Source organism: Punica granatum, chromosome 2 (assembly GCF_007655135.1).
Source record: "Punica granatum isolate Tunisia-2019 chromosome 2, ASM765513v2, whole genome shotgun sequence".
Classification (NCBI taxonomy): domain Eukaryota; kingdom Viridiplantae; phylum Streptophyta; class Magnoliopsida; order Myrtales; family Lythraceae; genus Punica; species Punica granatum.
Window position 1 is genome coordinate 3,750,353 of NC_045128.1, and position 19,705 is coordinate 3,770,057.

General features: G+C 37.9%; 3 protein-coding genes across 5 annotated transcripts; 1 reads left to right on the forward strand and 2 right to left on the reverse strand.

Moving 5' to 3' along the window:
• Positions 1–397: 397 nt before the first annotated feature.
• On the reverse strand, positions 398–4,795 carry LOC116194979 (ubiquitin domain-containing protein DSK2b-like). Of its 2 annotated transcripts, none has more exons than XM_031523919.1 (8): positions 4,255–4,795; positions 2,881–3,663; positions 2,089–2,300; positions 1,882–1,995; positions 1,455–1,513; positions 1,283–1,311; positions 1,016–1,108; positions 398–901 (listed from the first exon to the last, which is right to left on the reverse strand). In XM_031523919.1, exons 1-8 carry the CDS (start codon positions 4,475–4,477, stop codon positions 753–755), a joined length of 1,662 nt encoding a protein of 553 aa, XP_031379779.1. In that variant the 5' UTR covers positions 4,478–4,795; the 3' UTR covers positions 398–752. The 2 variants fall into 2 exon arrangements, with proteins under 2 accessions (XP_031379779.1, XP_031379780.1); XM_031523920.1 differs by having other exon boundaries at positions 1,016–1,105; positions 4,255–4,794.
• A 484-nt stretch (positions 4,796–5,279) lies between these two features.
• Positions 5,280–8,336, reverse strand: LOC116197958 (U-box domain-containing protein 15-like). Of its 2 annotated transcripts, XM_031528243.1 has the most exons (4): positions 7,880–8,330; positions 7,382–7,498; positions 6,757–7,188; positions 5,280–6,565 (listed from the first exon to the last, which is right to left on the reverse strand). In XM_031528243.1, exons 1-4 carry the CDS (start codon positions 8,207–8,209, stop codon positions 5,510–5,512), a joined length of 1,935 nt encoding a protein of 644 aa, XP_031384103.1. In that variant the 5' UTR covers positions 8,210–8,330; the 3' UTR covers positions 5,280–5,509. The 2 variants fall into 2 exon arrangements, with proteins under 2 accessions (XP_031384103.1, XP_031384104.1); XM_031528244.1 differs by lacking the exon at positions 7,382–7,498 and having other exon boundaries at positions 7,880–8,336.
• A 3,756-nt stretch (positions 8,337–12,092) lies between these two features.
• Positions 12,093–15,357, forward strand: LOC116193558 (sorcin-like). The gene is made up of 10 exons (XM_031522302.1): positions 12,093–12,249; positions 12,366–12,424; positions 12,513–12,553; positions 13,289–13,320; positions 13,489–13,517; positions 13,780–13,816; positions 13,994–14,050; positions 14,180–14,256; positions 14,587–14,660; positions 15,051–15,357. The coding sequence occupies exons 1-10, from the start codon at positions 12,166–12,168 to the stop codon at positions 15,068–15,070; spliced, it is 510 nt and encodes a 169-aa protein (XP_031378162.1). The 5' UTR covers positions 12,093–12,165; the 3' UTR covers positions 15,071–15,357.
• The last annotated feature ends 4,348 nt before the right edge of the window (positions 15,358–19,705 follow it).

Genomic DNA, 19,705 nt, shown 5'->3' on the forward strand with positions numbered 1-19,705 from the left:
CTAATTCTCACTCGGACATCAATTTGAACTTCAGATGCTTATATAAAACACGACATCAAACTGCACTCATTCCGGTAATTAAAAATAAGATTTTTAGGTCTATGGTTTCTGTTGCAATTAATATACAGTTTTAGTTCGAATGGACATGTCCGTCGCCACCAGAGTCAATGAATCGCGGTCTCGAATCGTTAACCGATATCTTCATTTTACAGAATTGGAGAACCACGAATCACACACAAACTTCGTCCCATGCCAAAAATATCGAATCGTAACAAAGTAATTATATAATTAGCCTTTCATCTCTGCTCTGTAGCATGTAAAAATGAATTAGCAGAGAAATTCCATTTAGGAACGATCACGGTGTATTACCAGAAAAAGTGTTTCGGAACCTAACTGCTGGCACAAAGCGGAAAGTGTATATCGTATTCACTCGAAAAGAAATCATCGTTTAGAAATGACAAATTCTTGATAATAAACATGTATGTACAAAAATATCGGAGGGGAAGGAGGAAGAGGAGAGTTGGCTATCAATAATAGTCCAGTATAAAAGGATGCCTATGCCCACAAGTGTCACAAATCTCGATCACGGGGGGGATATCTATACTCGGTTTTCATTCGCATGTCGGTAACAGGATGCCGAGGGACTCCATGGAGTTCTTCCAACAGACTGGAAATCGATCAATCTTACAGAACCATGAAAAATTTCCTCATTATATGAAGTGGAAATAGAAACAACATAGGAACCTCTTTGCTCACTGCCCGGGATTCCCCAAGAGCCGTTCCACTGCGGCGTGAACATTCCCGGAAGTGGCCCGGAGTGCCCTGATGTTCTCTGCTGTGTCAAAGAAGCCCATCTCTTGAAGCTGCGCAAGCTGGGTCGCATAGAGTTCTTCCGGTGGTACTGAGCAAAAGCAAAATAACAACTTCATAAGGTCATCGACACAAGAGAAACAACTAAGCAATTTGACCAAAAGAATATATAGTGTGGTTCACGAGAAGGGGATAGGATCCTAACCATTAGGATCTTCGGGAGCACCGAAGCCACCAGCTCCGAGGCCACCAAACATATTCATCAACAATTCCAGGTCAGAATTATTCAGTGCTCCTGCTACATGCAAGAGCATTTTCACAAAGTCAAGAAACCAAAGATCAAAAATCAGGAAAGCTTCATTCAATTGATTAGAGGCAGTTGATGACAACACAGTTGCATGTTTAACAAACCATCAACAATCAAATTATCCAAGTATCAAATGAAATAGTATTTGGGATTTTATGAATCTACCTGCAGCTCCACCAGTCTGACCTGCCTCCCTGCAAGAGGACAATTTATATAAGTACATTTAATGAAACATGCGGAACGTCCAATTAAAATTAATCAGCTCCTCCAGAAAAAGGCAATATGTCATCTATGATCCACTAAAGTGCTCCGATATGGCATCTTCGAAGCCACTCACCTGTTTGTCTGTGGGCGGTTGAGTTGGGATAGTAGTGACTGCTGCATAGCTAGCATTTGCTGCACGGAAAATGAAACATTCAGAAATTAAATGTAAGGATTGGAGAAATCACGATGTTGCATTACCTTATGATTTTCTAGCCTATAACATTACAGGATTCACACCATCCATGTATTGAGATTAAGACACGATCTCATTTTCCTACTATTTTAAAAGTTAAATTATTCCTTCAATCCTCTAAAATAACAATCAGTGATCATCATTAGTAACTAGATTAGATCTATGTAATAGAAAACCATCTCTTATTAATGTTCTCTCTAAAGAGAGGGAAGAACACAATTAAGACTCTTCAAACTGCTGCAAGTGCCCTGAATGCTACAAGGGCTGAAGTTCAAAAGGGAGATCCCGTGGACATAAAACCATTTACCTGCATTGTCTCAGGTGATGTCAGTTGTCGAAGAAGTTCTGGGTTCTGCATCATTTCTCTCAATTGAGGGTTCATATCAGCCATGCCCCGAAGCTGAGAGTTGAGATTGAGTATCTAAAGTCCAGAAACGATCGAAAATATCACAAGTCAAGCACATCAATCTGAAGAGAATCTCTAACTTTTTTGATTGTCAAAAATTATTATTACCTGATTCAGATACTGGGGGTTCGAGAGCATGCTCTGCATCATCTGTGATATAGCCGGGTTCTGCATTAATTGATTCAGCATATTTGCATCTGTATTACCACCAAACATCTGATCCAGCCCTGGGAGACCAAGCCCTCCTAAGCCAGCAGCAGGAGGTGCTCTTGCATCCCCAGTAGCAGTTGACCTTGTCGTCGTGTTTGTCTGTGAACCCCCTGGAGAGCAAATAATTCACACTACATTTAGTATGATACCCACATAGATCAATATAGCATTTTACAAGAACAAAAAATAAGTCAATGAGATTATATTCTGCCAATCATATGTCATGAGATTGTATTCTGCCAATCATATGTCATGTGCACCAGCATCATAAGGACTAATGAAGACAGTCAAAGGATATAATTGTACAATCATTCAATGAAGGATCCTCAAGACCATCAAATAACATGCTTTCTTTGAATTAGCAGGATTTTATTGATGAACATCAACAAGTATTCTAGTCCTCCTTGAAGTAAATGATGCCGGAGATGGATGCAATGACAGAAACAGAGACGGTGTAAACCCAAAACATTATGCCAAATATGATTCATCATACACGCTGGTACAGTACGTCAATAATATGCTTGCAAAACATATTTCCTTTTTCCAAATGTTCCCGATACTTCAAATCTCATTCTGACAGCTTTTTATTTCTAAGGAGAAAAAGTAGAGCAGAAAAACCAAGAAGCAAAAGAAATTTCAGCAGTAAATATGAATTCAGGGGGCCAGAAAAGGAAGGACAAGAATTGCCACCCGTGCTACTACTCCAGGGGTTGGGTAAAGGGTTTGTATTTGGAGCAGTGGGCCCTGAACCTGCTTCAGAGCCAGTGCTTGAAGAATTGTCACTATTAGAATTATTCCCATCCCTAGCTTGTGCATTGCCTTGGTTTCCTAAAAGAGCAGCAAATGGGTTTGAAGCAGTATCATTTCCAGCATTCGTGCCCATCGTTGTAGCGTTCAGGAAAGGTTCCTGAACATTCTCATACATTCGCCTCAGCATGTTGAATCCCTCCGGAGTAGCTTCAATGTTACTCATGGCCCTGTCAGTATTCCGCATCATCTCACGCATGAGCTCGGGGTTCCTAGCAGCCTCAAGAGTCTGCCGAATAACGGCAGGATCATTAAGTACATGAGCAAGCTCAGGATTCCGATCGATGAGCTCACGCATCTGAGGATTGCTCATAATCAAGCTTCGGAGCAGCTCAGGATTGTTCATGAGGCTCTGCATAGCAGGCATGTTCATTATATCCCTCATGATGTTGGGGTTCTGGTTTAACTGTTGCTGCATCTGTTCAAATTCAGGAAGTCCAGCTCCAAACAAGCCAGAGCCTCCTCCAGCTCCTCCAAGTGGATTTAGGCCTAGCCCGGGGAAGAGAGAGGCCCCGAGACCAGCACCACCACTGTCATTTGAACCAACTCCCCGAGTGACACCTGGGGCACTATTGGTCGTTCCTGCACTGGGAGCTGCAGGAGGAGGTGCTGCTGATCCCGTGGGTAAACCTTTCACCATGTGCACAGTGTGCTCGGCCTGCAAACCTTCAGAAGGCAAAACAGAGGGAAAAAAATGAATCAGAACAGTAACAACAAATTTAAAAACAGTAACGATCAAGGCAATACACAAATCCAACATCAGGCATTTAAGCAAACCTCGTAAAACAGAAAAAAAAGACATTCACAATAAAACCCAAAAGGAAGCATGTTGCCACAAACAACTGACAATATAGCATGTAACTCCGGCTGTCATCATTTCATTACTTGTTACTTGCTACTATTGCTGCAGCTACTTAGGCACGAATAACATTTGCCGGAATAGCAGTTTCAAGTCTGTCCAGCTCTGAATAAAATGGTCTAGCAGTCTAAAGACTATCCAGCTCCGAATGAATGGTCACAGAATCCGACAAGTCATTGTTTGTGACGCAAAAAATTGTGCTACTACACCATCTAACAACTTATGCTTGAATCCATTTTCAATACAGCATCTAATGTCTTCGAACCCCGGGGAAACAGACGCTGAGCTTCCATGAAAAAGGGGCACCTTAGGACAGAACCACCTGATCTGTAGAAAGGCACTGGACAATTTCCTGCCAAAATGCTGGGAGAAATCAAGCAAGAACAAAGGGATCATACCATAGCTTTCTAGGGTTTGGTCGTCCTTCAAAATGCGGCCTTTGTAGATCAGGCGCTGCTGATCGGCCGGCACCTCGCAGTTCTGAGCCAGGAGCTGCTTGAAAGACCCGACAGTCGAGTCCAAGGTCGTCTTAACCGTGAACTTCGACCCGTTGGAAAACCGGATGTGGACGTTCACTCCCTCCTCGACCCTCCCGTCGCTCGAATCCCCCTCCGAACCCATGCTTGCAGCTCACCTGATCGACGGAAGCCCTAACCCTAGAATCCCAATCGACCCCGCAATCAATTCCGGCGAGGATCAAGTGCTCGTCCAATCGGGTCAGTGCAAACAAGAATCAGCAGTAATCGGAAGAATCTGGGTACCGTCGGGACGAGGTTTCAGATCAAATGGGAACTTTCCGACAGGAAAACGGAGGAGAAAGGGGCTGCTCCGGCAGAGAAAGAGGATTCTCTACTGCATCCGCATATACCGACCAATTCTTCTATGGGGGGTTTGGTTTTACGTAAGCCTCGGTTGGATAACCAATTTTCGTTGGACAAACCAATGGCCAATTTCCCCTTTTTATATTTTTTCTGTAAAAACATATATTACTAAATAAATAAAATAAGTAAACAATAATTAAATAAATAAAAATGATCGAATCTCGGTTTATTAGATGAGTAATGAGGTGCTTCACAGAAAGGAAAAGGAAAAAGGAAATCTAAAAAATCTTTAAGAATATTTCGATTTGCGAGGTTGATTGGTTCGATAACGATATGTATCAATCCAATTTATGGTGCTGCAATGACCATATTAATTAGGTAGCCCGTATAATTTTCGGTGTATACTTTGCTATGCAAGAGCCCCATGAATTCCAATTAATCCAGATCGAGTTAGATTGGCCCACTACGAGGATAAATTCTCCTATTATAAATTTTCACCATTCATTAAACTCGTACTTAAATTTTACTTAAATGAAGCAAGTTTCGAATGGCTTGAACTCGAATACTCGGCATACTCGAAGAAGGACTTTCCACTTTCTGATATGCATACTAAATGAAATCTGAAATGCACGATTTCCTTGCCATTTTGCCTTGAAATGTAAGTCATTCTTACACCCTATGCAGTTCCCTATAGATACAATGAGGACAACCAAACGAAGCTTCCCTCTCGAACGCATGTTCTCACCCATATTTCAACTGACCCGATATCTTTGACTCCTAGAGCACCCGAGTGAATCGGATGAACAAAAGTACGTACTACCTATGTAAACTTTCAGGGGATGTGCTCACACTTGCTCATGTGCTGCAAAAGTGCATTGGCCTTCCTCTGGGCTCTGCTAGTCCCGCACCTCGTGAGCTCTACCAAATGCTCGTACACCCCGAACTGAAGAGCCGCCAGTAGGAACGAAGAGTTGTTCATCCCGAGCTCAAGAAGCACCGAGGCTGCACACTCCTTGTTCTTCGGTGTCCCATTCCTCACGATGCCCACGAGTGTCTCGATCACCGAGAGCCGCCCGATTTGCTTCCGGCCCTCGGGGTGGGAAGCGAGCAGACGTAAGATGGAGAGGGCCTCGTCGACCATCCCCAAGTTCCTGTCATCGAGGAGCTGAATTAGAGGCTTCATGACTCCCGCATTGATCGCCCTCGACTTGTTCATGTGGTGCAGGGAGAGGTTGAAAATCGCCGTGGCGGCATCTTTCTTGCCCCGAACTGATCCATCCTTTAGGAGATCTACCAATGGAGGTATCCCGTTCAAGGCACCAATGAGGACTTTGTTCTCATCTAGCATCGAGATGCTAAAGAGGGCCGCAGCAGAGTTTTCTCGGGCTTCCTGCGTCCCGCTTTCTAGAATGCCGATTATCAGAGGGATCGCCCCTTCTCGGGCAATCAGCCGTTTGTTCGACTCATTGAGGGACAAGTTCAACAGTGCAGTCACGGCGTGCTCTTGGATGTTGGGATCGGGAAATGACAGGAGCTGGACTAATGGTGGGACAGCTCCACCATTTGCGATTAACATCCGGTTCTCCGGACTTTCCTTTGAGAAGACTCGGAGTTTTACAGCTGCTTCTCTTCGGGTATCAGGTTGAGGAGAGGATAGGTCTTGTACTAAGGAGGAGATTCGATCCACGAGGTCTAGGGACAAGCTGCAGGAACTCGAGTGGATTTCCCTTTTGGGCAGGTCGATGTTGTTCTTCCCACACCACTGTGAGATGAGGTTCCGGAGAGCATAGTTTGGCGCCATCGACAGATGTTCCAAGACCTGCCCGGTCTTTGGGCATGTCCGGTGGTCCGAGTCAAGCCACCTTGTTATGCTTTCCCTGTCGTATGTCTACAAGGACAGAAAAGATGGACAGAAGGACATCTCAGTTCCATTAACGACCATAACCTTTAAGAAAGTATGCTACTTAACGGCTAATTTGAGGTAAATTAAGACAATTTGTTTCGTGTCTCGGTAATTATGCCGGAGTCATTGTACCAAAGTGATATGAGCAGTGACTCGTGCTGTTGATAGGTTACTACCTGTCCCGTGGCAACAATAACTGGGTCCGTCATTATCTCGAGGGTTATCGGACACAGGAACTCGTGAGGGATCTGCAACGATCGGCACCTCTCCAGAGCTTTAGCTCGAGCCGATGAATCGATCACTACACTCTGGTCTTCTGCTCCCACTATCTGTTTGAACTTTCCCAGCAACCCAACAATCTGCTGTACATTCTCGGCATTCTGCCCATTCCTCTTCTTCGTGAGCTTTCGCACTGCCAAAGTTTCAGTTCTGAGGTCTCTGATGTTGCGGAGTTCCAACTTGTTAGCCAGCCTTTCGAGGATTGCATTGTCTGCTCTCCGGTCATCGTCCTTCAGGGACAGCACGACCATCAGATCCATTGCCAGCTCTATGTCCAGAGTATCGGTCCTTCTTTTGGATCGTTTCAATTGCATCCGCATCAGCTCAACCTGTAGTTTTTCAACATCGATAAAATTCATCTGGCTGAGTTATATGTCAAGCTCGACAAGAACAGCCTGGGCATCTAAACATAGGTCACAAATTCATGTATAGTTCATGCTAAGCCCAACTGAATTTCGGGTCGGTAGGTGCATATCGTAAGAAGCAGGGCGAAAACGAATGAGAACTCTAGTTGGAAATTACTTGCTCTCTAACTTCGACAGAGATCCCGAGCTCATCATAAGGCAGATCATCCAAGGCCTGGTTTAACTTGTCGTAAACAGCGTGAAATCGACTCATCACTGCCTCATTTTCTAACGCCTGCAGTTTCCATTCACCAAAAGTAATGAAGCTCAGTAAAGGGCCAAATTCATGCTGCATACCCGTAGACTCAAAGAAAGAAGTAGAAATCTTTGCTCCTGTTAAAAATGTAGAATTGACACACATTCTCACAATTGACATCTTGGAGGAAAACAGAGAAGAAAATCAGGTCTGAACCGATTAAACCGAAACAAGATACAGGAATTCTTGTTCTACCCGAATGCAGGCCTGGAAGTGCTCTCAGTCACATAGAATCTAAGACACGAGCTGCCAGGAAAATGCGGATTAACGAATTTCGACGCTAAACAACAACTCAAGAGAAGCCGTTGTTCGGCCCAAAACCCGGATATATAACTATGAAGGGATGACGGTAGTACGTACCAGATAGATCTTGCTCCCACAGCTGCATTGCTTCAGCAGCTTCTTCGCCGAAACCAGAGCTCCCTCCAAATCGGCCAAACAACTTAAAGAATCACAGCAAGCTCCACTATCCCGAAGCTCGCCGATCTCCTCCAGGAGAGGAACCAGCAGCTTCAGCCTCCTGACCAAGCTCAAGCACTCCTTCCTCTGCGTCTTCCTGTACCCGCCAAACATCCCAGCCGCCTCTATCGCTTCAATAAGCTCCTTCACTCTGTCGCCGGCATCATTCTTTGCCGAACCTGAGACCATAGCGATAGCACTCCCGGGGCTCTCTTCTCCAGCACTCCCCATGATTCACTGCGAGTATTACCGGCTTCTGCCCTGCTTCAATCAGCTTAACTTTTAGGACATTGACGAGGAACGTGGCTCATGGTGGGCAACTTGACTGGATGAAATACATGTTTTTCTCGTACAAAAGAACAAAACATATGTATGTACATACGTATGTATATGTTCTTTTTCTCGGGTCCTGGAAGAGGTAAAGCCGTTTGAAAAACAGTTTTTTTTTTTTTCGCTTAATAAAAGGTTAGATCGGGTTATTAGTCCTCTGTGGCTGCCCTAACTAAGGGAATATAACCGCCACGGAATGTTCCTTAACATAGCTCGCTGAGACTTTGGCCCAATTTGATCACCGCAGCCCACCAACACATTAGTAAATTAAGTCCAAGGCCCACTGGATCAAGCATTATGGGTCGGCTATCACCATCCCATAATACATCCATATAGTGACGAGCTTTACGTTCTCAGTGAGGTTTGACCTCGTGATGTTCAAGTGAAACGCTTGATACTTAACACTAGACCACCGTGTTGATGGATTTGAAAAACAGTTTATTTCTTGTCGGAGAGGGCCCATTTCTTGGGGCGGTTTCACGCGGTTTTTTTTTTCTTTTTTGGTCAAATGTGGACGCGTCTTCACTTTCTGTTCTGTTTCTCACGATGTTGCCCCGATTCGCACTTCTATATCCATCATCCATCTTCTCAATTATTTTCTCTTGGAAGAAAATCGAGATATCCGAATCGATCGCAGGGTACGTAATACTCAATAATATTCATGGAACCTTTCGAGTATAGGCGTCGCAAAACTCCGAAATGCTAATACGATTCCGGTCTTGAAAGTTATTATGAGAGACAATCCAGCTCGACAGAGACATCATTGAGGGCGACTGTGGTTCGACCGAATTAGAGTACGATCCCATTAAAGGATAGCATATGCATGCATGCAATAACTCCTTATTATCTGTATTTGATAGACCATTTGCCATGTGCATGCACCGTCCATCATTCCCGAAGAATCTACATCGCTCAACATCGTATGAGAACAGGATCTATCTAATTCGAGGTTCTAATTTGCGATGTTTAGTTCATTCGGGGAAGAGTATGCGGTGTTGCACGTCCTATAAAACCGAACCGTGTAACTTGACATGCTCCGCTATATCTAGGACTTGGGAAATCTAACTGTGGAGCTCAAATCCCAATCTTCAATGTTTTAATACGATAAGATTCATGAGTTCGATTCTTACAGTATATCGAGCTTCCTGTACTACAGAAAAGTGCAGCTCTTCGCCGAAACAGCTCTGTTTAGCTATGGCGAGAATGCATCTTAAATTACGTACGTATGACTGTATAATGGATCGGTCACTGGCGAAACGTGCGATTGCAGTGTATTTACACAAATAAAAGTTATCGAAGAGTACTTTGCATTTTCTTACTGAGTCATTGATTGCCCCGCATGGTATACGTAATGGACGTCTAAGATACGCGCAGTGGAAAAATTTTAATGGGCGGCAGCAAGGAGAAGGTAAAAAAGTCACTCATCCACTTTTGCTAAAGCATGTTTATAATATATGACAACATTCACGAGAGGGATGACCGGCAGTGAAGCGTGATATGCGCTCTCTTAAAATTTTCGCATTTTAAGGAGATTTATATATAAATTTTAAAATTTTGATGAAATTTATTATATTCATCCTCTCAATTTTAAAAACTTTTTTATTATTCGCTCTCTCTAGAATCTTTTTAAAATTCAGATCCCGATTCCGTCCCCGTTTACAAGACATAGAAATTACCAAGCCCTAGAAGACGACCGCGATGACGATGATGAATGCTAATATGTTAAAGAAGATTAGTGGGGACAGTTTTACGTATTAGACGTGCATATATGCAATCAGTTCACGGAATTTGTTACTGTTCATCGTTAAGAAAGATAAATTTATCAAATCCTAATCGATTTGAAAAATGATTGAACACTGTATACTTGTGATAAGTGTTAATCGCTCGATAGCAAGTGATTAAACAATTGCACGGTTCATACTTCGCAGTCATTGAATGTCGACATCGGTCCGATCTCCTCTGCTTCGTTCCTGATCAAAATGATCGGGTCACCTATGTTACATGGTGTGAAAGAGATCTCGTGTGCTTCTACTATAAAGATAGATCTATCCTTTTCTGAAATATAAAGCAGATAATAAGACAGAAAAATTATTTAGTGCGCATGAAATCATAATTATGTCATGGACAATAATAAATTGAAACCATTATGTTGGCTTGAATCAATTAATGGAATTATTATTGTGATATACTGATATAGTTCACTTATCAGAATAGAAAATTAATCGAGATCTCGTCCACGACATGAAATCCCTATCCAAATTGAAAGCTGCATAGGGCTCACTGTTTCAAGCAACTATAACTAGTATGTACAACGAGACCACGAACAACTCGCTAGAGCTTGTGCCTCCTTTATTACTGGTCGATACTACCGGTACATTAATTGCCATGCATATATAGCCTTGTGACTTGACTCACATATGTTAGAAGACTGCCACCTGAACCATCCATTACGACAAGTGATACGGAGAATCAGAGTCAATCATATGCTGAAATTTTTTTAAAAAAAATACTGAATTGATGAGAGATCAAATCTCATAACTTATCAACTCGAATTTTTCGTTGGAAATGAGCTCAAATAGCTTGTAGGTTCAGCGTCGAGGAGGCTTGAGTTCCTACCGAATTTACTCGGAAGCTTCAGCGCAAGCTCGAACCGAACTACCGCGTTACCCCGATTGAAACTTGGGTCAGTTTGAAGAGAAGACAAGTTCTCCAATCATCAGTACAAAGTTTTCTGTGCTTTTATCTTCTACTTTATTATTTTTATTTATTGATTTATTTATTGTGGGGCCAAATGCAAAGGGGAATTTTTTGTTGACACTGTGGAAATTAAATGGCTGCCAGCTAAAATTGTTTGGTAGCTCAGAGCTGTCGTGCCCTGCCCATGCATGGATCGTCCTCATTTTCGGGGCTCTTCCAATTCTTCATTCATCGATCTTCTTTCATCGGCAGAGATCATCAGATGAAACGGATGGGATCTGCTCAATTTTCTCAGAAATTATCAGTAAAATTATCCGGCCTTAGAGACCTGGTAGTCGCCCCTCTAAAACTTCGATGTCTACGAACAATATATGTTGTTCTCAAAATTTAAATGAAATTGTTGGTATTTGACCTATAAACTTGGATAATGTACTTCCTATTCGCTCACTATGGACTCTATCCATCCTCAATCCAAATCCTGCAATCACTTGAAAGATTTCAAACAACAATTTCCCTTCTTTCTTATTACAATTTAGATATTGGTTTCCATTCTCCTTTTTCCTCCTAGGAGTAAAACCGAGTCAATTCATTTTGTACGAATCATCAGTTCACCTTCGACGTACATATCAATATCAATATATATATTTATTGACGTGATTGATACATGTAAATACTTGGTAAGATGCATCTATAATTGCTTGATAATACTCAGAATATGACGTGAGAAAGAATCAAGTGATTCTTAGCAACGGATCTCAACCCCGTCTGATTAGATGTCTCCTGCTACGTTACTATTATCGAAGTTCTGCCTAAAACTTTCTATATACACCCTTCAATAGTAACTTGACATCCCAACTGCCGTCGACAAGAATAGCTCGTAACTATCGATGCGCTCGTGAAATGTTTGATAATAAAATTTCAAAATAATCACAATTTTATTTGCGGCCCAATGAAGCCCGTGCCCCCAAGATTCTGTTCGAGCCCATTGGTGAAGCCATGGCCCAATGTTATCTCATTACTATGCAGGATGATGAGAAATAAAATTTAGGGGTAAATATGAATTATAAAAAAATTCAGGACCAGAATGAAATTTACCGAAAATACATTCGTCTTCGTCGATAGTTAGTGGTCCAGCTGCCGGAGCTTCGTCGAGCTCAGAAATGGAGAACGCGGCGGTCCTTAGGGAGTGGTTCGAGCGAGTTGACTCGGAGAAGACTGGAAGCGTCACGGCTCTTCAGCTCAAGGTTCATCTCTCTCAGGACCTTAACCTCGCCAATTCCTTCATCTCTTCAATGGTTCTCTTCACCAGAATTCTCGTTTCCGTTGACTGAACCGCCCGCCGGTTTTGTGATGTGATCAGCAAGCCTTTGCCGTCGGGAACCTCGAATTCTCCCTCTCCGTCGTCGAGCAGATGATCCGGTACTCGCTTCTGTCTCTGCAAATCCGTTTTCCTCTGTATATACATATATGACGAAGCTGAATTGATGAAAATGCATTTTCTTGACAGGATGTACGATTATGATCGAAATGGAACTATGAGCTTTGAAGGTGAGCAGATTCGTTAGAGATGCATATTGGGTTGCGATTTTCACTTTTTTTGTGAGTGCTGATATGCTGTGAAGTTCAGTTGGATCTCTGCAGTTTCAGTTTCTATATTGGAGTGATTAGGGATGACTTTCATGTTAGAGGCATGCGTTGAATTTGGTACTCGTGTATCTGAAACATCCACAGAGTTCGGTGTTTGAGCCATGCGGTTCGAAACTTTCGTGCTGCATTTGTGAGTTGAGCTCAGGGCATATGCTGAATTCTGATATTTGTATTGTTAAATCAACCATGTGGTTGGAAACTTGTGTGCTGCATTTGAGAATTCAGCTCAGGGCATTTGCTGAATTCTGATATTCATATTGTTAAATCAACCATGAGAAGGTGACTAGTTTGTGCTTGCGATATTCATTTTGGTTTCAATTTGAGGTGATCAGCTATGCCGATGCATGTTTCATGTGAATCACGCCAATGTTGAACAACTTTTTGTCTTTTAATATGATCGAGTTAGTTGGAATTCTTGTGATTTCAATGAGATGGTGATAACAAATGAAATTATTTCAAGTTAGCATTTTTCTCGAAGGATATCCTGTCCTTTTCCGGAATGACTGAAGGTTCCTCTATTTTGATCAGCTGCTATAATATTGATACCGTCAAATTTTTTTTTTTCCCTTCCTAGAGTTGAATGTTGGATTTATACTCAGGTTGAGTAATTCTTTATTCTTTTACACTTTTTATCAGAGTTTGTTGCGCTCAACAAGTTTCTTCTCAAGGTTAGTGTGTTGACATACCCGAGTTGAACTTTCTATTAAGATCTTTCTGTTGTTTTTTATGCATACGATCATTTCTTGCTCTTTTTTTCTTGTATACACGCTATTTCTAAAATTTTGAATACTCTAGGAATAACTTAGCTGTCGACTTGCAATTGATTTCTTTTTCAGGTTCAACAGGCCTTCTCAGACCTGGAGAGGTAAATTTGACTTCCTACGCAAAAGCTTTATGCATTCCAGTTTACTCTTGGAGACGTGGTTATGTTATTTAAACAAAATAATTACTCTTCTTGATAGTCTTTTGTCTTTTCTTGGTAGCTCATAATGTCGATCAACTGGGTTGAAAACTTGAAACTCCTTTTTTTCTTTTTCTTTTTTAATTACCTGCGTAGAAGAGTTGAGATTTGACCTTAGTTTATTGACGTGCCAAAAATTGTTTTCCTTCTTGATTAATTGCTGCAGGGGTCATGGATATCTTGCTCCAGAAGATGTTTACAAGGTACTTGTAGAGAATGTGTTTGCATTAATAGATGGATCATTGTTTCTGCTCTCATACTTTCATGAGTGAAACTAGTGTCCATGTACATATTTCTGCTTTCTGTTTACCTACCAACAGTTTTGAGGACACTATATCCCCCGGGTTGTCACCTATGTCTTTCTCTCGCGTGCTTTGCAGGCATTGGTGAAAATTGGTTTCTCCCTGGACTCCCCTTCATTTTATACAGTCTGTGAGGTATTACGTGGGTGCTGTAACTTTGTAGAGTAGAACAGAACTCTAGTGCCATATAAGTATATATCTAAACTTGCACATCTGGATACATGGATCTAGCCATGAGTCTGATTTCCTCCTGGTTTCCTGCAGAGCTTTGATCAAAAGAAGAATGGAAGGTTTCGGTTGGATGATTTCATATCTCTCTGTATATTTATACAGTCTGCTAGGTAATCGTTAATTCAGAGAAGCATAATATTTTTCTTCATTTTGATACACGTATGCTACAGCTGCCTCTTTCTTATGGTAACTACTGCCACGATAATGGAACTCCATTAAAATCATACGTAATTTTTCTCAGCAATATATATATATATTTTTGGCTTTGTCACTGCATGAGTTTTCAACCAAAATCTCTCTTTCCCAGTCCTGTGCTTGGATCTGGTGAGGACCTCCTCATATTTCATGATGGGAATTTTTCATCAACTCCAATAGTTTGAACTATTCATCTAACTACTACTACTTGCTAAAGGTGATCGTTTGCCATTTCATTGTCACAGGAATCTTTTTAATTCATTTGATACAGCCAAGCAAGGAAGAGTCAGCCTTGACTTCAATCAATTTGTCTACTGCAGTGAGTATACTTAACTGAGAATAAGTTGCATTTCTCGAACTTCATTCACGTGAAACAAAAGGCCATCATGTATTATGGAGATTCCTCAAATACATTCAGGAAAGGACTACAAAAGAAGGGGGGGGGGGGGGGGGGGGGGGGGGGGGGGGGGGGGGGGGGAAGAAAGAAAGAAAGGGAAACATGGAAAAAAAGTATATCAAATGCTCACTACTATCGTCAAATGGAGCCAGCAATTTTGGTTCCTTGTTTTCTCCACCCAATTAACCTCTGCGGGTCCTTTCTGTGGGATATTACGTGCCTTTATTTCAAGGTTAACTGCATTTGCATCACAAACATTTCATAGTGAGACAGCTGAACTGCTGACTATTGTTTGCTTTTGTGCTGCCCCAGCTGCCAATTGTCGAATATGAGCTCAACTATACTCGGGGTGAACTTGAAGCTCTGAGTCGCTACATCAGACGGTTGTATCTATATGTACTGTGTATACAATTATATCGTGACTTGAAATGTTATATGTTTGTTGTCTGCGAGCCAAATCCATTTCTTCCTTGTAAATGGATGAATATCTTTTGCTTGGTATTATCACTAGCTTAATTGAACCGAGCAGGTGATAGGATGCAGCTGATGATTATGCTGCTCAAGTATCGAGCAAGTGCTTAAATCAAATAGGGGAATTGGATCTTTTCCCCATAACTCAGACACGTTATCACGCAGCAGTACTGCATTTGATATGCTAGAATAGAACTATGGCACTTGAGAGTTGTTCCACGCGAGGATTTTGTTCGATTTTGCTCCTATTCATCCGTATCCCCTTTGGACCAGAATCTACATATAATATATAAAAGCGCGAGAGTGGAATAGAGGGAACTCTATTTGAAAATCATAAATTCTTGGTAAGATGTCATTCGTTATTCGAATCACTCCATTTAATAACCTTTTAACTCCACTTGATAACTTATAATTCCACTTGAATTGACCTTTCATTTTTAGTTAAATGAACAAATATTATACATTATTAGTGTTATATTCAATGAATATTAAAAATTTGTCTATATTATTTGCAGGTAATAATATATAATTTTTTTTTTGACAAATTAAAAGTTTTCTCGATAATTCGAAAGAATTCATCTAAATATGCTTCAAGTTCAATGTGCTAGATTCTCTATAAAATAGACAGCAAAATTCATTTTATTCATCATCTTTTTATTTGCTATACTTTTTTCGTTAGCACTTATACATATTACAAGATTACGGTCTTGCTATAAGCATATTGTTCGTTTTATATGTTTAAAGTACTTGTTTATTGTGATCATGCATGGTTTTACTTATGTGGCTGTTTTTTTTAATATATTTTTTTATTTATATTCATTTGTAAGTCATGTGTATTGATTATCTATTTTGTAAAAAAAGATGAAAAATTATCACGTAACACGCAGGGATTAACTGGTTTGCATTAATCTCGGGTTCCTCATTGTAAGATAAACCACATTTGAAAATGCACAGACTAGTCAATTTCCATCCACGCGACTAACTTCAGTTCAGATGCTCCTTAAAGGGAGGATTTTATAGAGCTCAATTGGAGACTGCCACGTCACATTTGCCGAATGATTGTCGGTAACGAAATGATAAGAAACTTGTTAAATAGTAAGAAACCTTGGGTTTAACAAGAAACTTATTGTTTTTTAATATAATAAGATACTAAAAAACGTTTTCTTTTATCGGAAACTTATTATATTGAACACAACAAGAATCTTGTTAAATAACAAGTTTCTCGTTATTTAACAAGAAACTTATCTTTTTCAGAATATTCTTAAATTTTACTTTTTAAGGAGGCTCTTGATGCTAGCAACTCCGTTCCTTCCATATGTTGAAAAACATAGGGTCATAACAATAAATGCAAATGTTGTAGTGGCCGAGAAGTTGTACCATATAAGGTTCAAGTCAATATATATATATATATATATATATAAAGTTACATCTCACTCTATTAATTAGGGGTAAAATAATAAATATTTAATAAATTAGTATGTTATATATAAAATTTGAATAATATTAATTATTATTATTATTTTAAAAATATAAAAAAAAACATTAAAGAACGATTCTAATCACTTATTGTTATTTATAAGCACCTATTGTTATTTATTATTTTATTAGTAAATAAATATACATAATTTTAAAGACATTAAGAATTAATAAACTTTACTTAATTAATTTTAATAATCATTATTAGTCTTATAAAAGTTAAATTGAGTAAATCTCTCATCGAAGTGTTTAGTTATTTTATCTAAAAAATTATTCAAATTTACAAAACTTAAGAGATGAAATAAAGGTGGGAAAAGGACAACCGCAAATACTTAATGTTAAAATTTTATAGACTCTATGATTATTAATCTTTCATTAATAATAAACTAGATAGGAATTTTTTTATTTTATACTTATTTTCTTATAAATTGAATTGATAATTGGGATCATGTCTATGAAATATTTTACATGAATTATTTGCTTATGAGTTCTTTAATTAATATTATCTAGAGTGGTTATGAAATTTATCGTAGTAAAGTTTATAGAGTATAAGAACAATTTTTCTATTTTCTCTATATTAATGTAAACTATAGATCAACATTAATAATTGTCTTAATATCTAACTTTTCATAATAATTTTTTTTACAAAATCCATACAATGCACGGGGTTCAATAGCCTAGTCTATCTATATCTTGGTGTCATTTGGTTTCGATATATAAACTTGACTACGCATAATAAATAGGGGTATAATAGTAAATATTTTACTAAAACTTGGATTAATATGCTATACAGAAATTAAATAATAATGCATATCATTGTAATTAATAATAGCAAACATGAAACTGAAGAATCTACCAAAAAAATATGAAAATAAAGATATTACTAATTCAAATCACTTAATTACGGCAATTACTAATATTTATAATTATATAAGTAAATATTAAATAATAACACATATTGCTTTAATTATTAATTGCAAATATTCAAAGTAGTACTATAAGAAGAATTCAAATCACATGTAGTCATTTTAATAGCAAACATATATTCATAATATTTAGGAAAATTAAGACTATTTATAATTATATAAAATGTTAATTAAATAATAAAACATGTTATTGTAATTAATAATAGAAAATACGAAAATGAAGAAACTACTAATTCAAATCACATAATTGTGAAAATAACTAACGTTTATAATTATATAAAATTTAAATAATAATGTGTATTAATATAATTAGTAAAAGCATATATGAAAATGAAGAAAAAAAAATTGAAGCAGTAATAAGAAGAATTCAAATAACTTATTATCATTTTAATAGCAAATATATATTCATAATTTTATAAAATTAAAAATATTTATAATTATATAAATTTAAATTTATTGAATAAATTCTTAAAATTATAGCTATTATTGTTACTTCAATAGTAAATAGATATTCATAATTTTATAAAAATTAAGAATATTTTGTTATTATTTGAATTTTAAACTTATCGAATAAATTTTTAAAATTATAGCTAAACTTATAATAGTTCTATTTAGTAATCTCTCATGGAAGTAATTGAGTCATTTAGCTAAATTATTCAAATTTATGAAATTCAATATATATATGGAGTGTATATATTCCTAATGGTTAATATATCTTTGTGGAAAGATATAATATATATATATATATATATATACAGAGAGAAATAAATTACATGCAATAAGTTTATTACGTTAATTACTATAATATTAAACAAAAATATTAGTTTTCACCTCTCAATACTAATGAATTGATTATGAATAATAAACTGCACTAATTGTTTGGATTAAATAGCCTCATAATATCATTTTATCATCAATGTCAGTTCAATTCAAATTTTGCAACCAATGCCATCAATTGATAAAAGGAATCATAAATTTAGTGACAATTAAGAGAAATAGTATTATATATTATGACTATTAAATTTTGAATTATTTTAATTGCATGAATTCTCTATTAAGTTGGTTTTGGAGCTCATATGCACGTGGTGAGGTTGTTTTGCCAATATCAATATAACTCTTGATTTGGGTATTCCTATCTATTGGGTACAATATTTACAAGACAATGTATGTAATTTCCTCTAACTAATTTATAATTCTATTTTAAGTTCTCTTTTTTAAGTATAATTCAATGGATATAACTGTATTAGAGCCTAAAAAAATGGAACATATTATCAAGTTCATCATGAATCAAGATTCCAAACAAGAAAGTGAATCATGTTGTTTCTCCCAAGAATGTGTTACTTTTACTATATAATTTATGCCTCAACAAAAAGTATGACATGGTTTGATTATGTATATTATTTTAAAATCTCTTTAAGTTTATAGCTTTCCTCATTTATCCACCAAAGATATTTCGGTTATAAGGGAGACTCATGGGCCTAGTACAATAAAATATAAATCATAAATATATATATATATATATATATTTATACATATATATATATAAACTTGACAACGACCTAATAAACAAGGTTAAAATGGTAAATTGACATATTAACTTTTTTTTAGCCACAAATGACATTTTATCTAATTATAAATAATTTTCTAATTAAAATATCATAAATATGATGACTTAATGTATCCATAGGCTTACATTTATGGGTCGGTTAATTCTTTTCTTCGGTGTTATGTTAACCTGATAATTATGTGTCTTCTTAAATGCCCATTAGTTTTCTTTTTTTTCAATTAATTACATTTATTATTATCAAAGAATTTTACCAAAATATTGGCTCAATATATGACAGCAAAGTACAGCCAACGGATTCCCATTCCATTCCAAACATCCTCAAAATTATTCATGGGGGAGCTAAGCAGCTGTTCACTTGGTTGGACAACCAAGGGTAATTTTCGTACATACTCATTTTATTTTTATCATATGATATTAGGAATTAATTTCTTAAAAATACACTCTAGAGTTATGAATTCTATTGTCAAATTTATAGAGAACTAAATTTTGGTAATGATTTTGATTGTATTAATACTATAGTCTACAAT

Excerpts from the sequence above, each read along its gene's own strand:
- LOC116194979 (XM_031523919.1), bottom strand. The coding sequence starts at position 4,477 with ATGGGTTCGGAGGGGGATTCGAGCGACGGGAGGGTCGAGGAGGGAGTG. Across the intron at positions 1,996-2,088 it reads ACCCCCAGTATCTGAATCAG|ATACTCAATCTCAACTCTCA; the intron begins GTAATAATAATT and ends TCTGGACTTTAG. Across the intron at positions 1,109-1,282 it reads TCAGACTGGTGGAGCTGCAG|CAGGAGCACTGAATAATTCT; the intron begins GTAGATTCATAA and ends TCTTGCATGTAG.
- LOC116197958 (XM_031528243.1), bottom strand. The coding sequence starts at position 8,209 with ATGGGGAGTGCTGGAGAAGAGAGCCCCGGGAGTGCTATCGCTATGGTC. Across the intron at positions 7,189-7,381 it reads CTGTCGAAGTTAGAGAGCAA|GTTGAGCTGATGCGGATGCA; the intron begins GTAATTTCCAAC and ends GAAAAACTACAG. Across the intron at positions 6,566-6,756 it reads TTATTGTTGCCACGGGACAG|ACATACGACAGGGAAAGCAT; the intron begins GTAGTAACCTAT and ends CTGTCCTTGTAG.
- LOC116193558 (XM_031522302.1), top strand. The coding sequence starts at position 12,166 with ATGGAGAACGCGGCGGTCCTTAGGGAGTGGTTCGAGCGAGTTGACTCG. Across the intron at positions 13,518-13,779 it reads GCCTTCTCAGACCTGGAGAG|GGGTCATGGATATCTTGCTC; the intron begins GTAAATTTGACT and ends TAATTGCTGCAG. Across the intron at positions 14,661-15,050 it reads CAATCAATTTGTCTACTGCA|CTGCCAATTGTCGAATATGA; the intron begins GTGAGTATACTT and ends GTGCTGCCCCAG.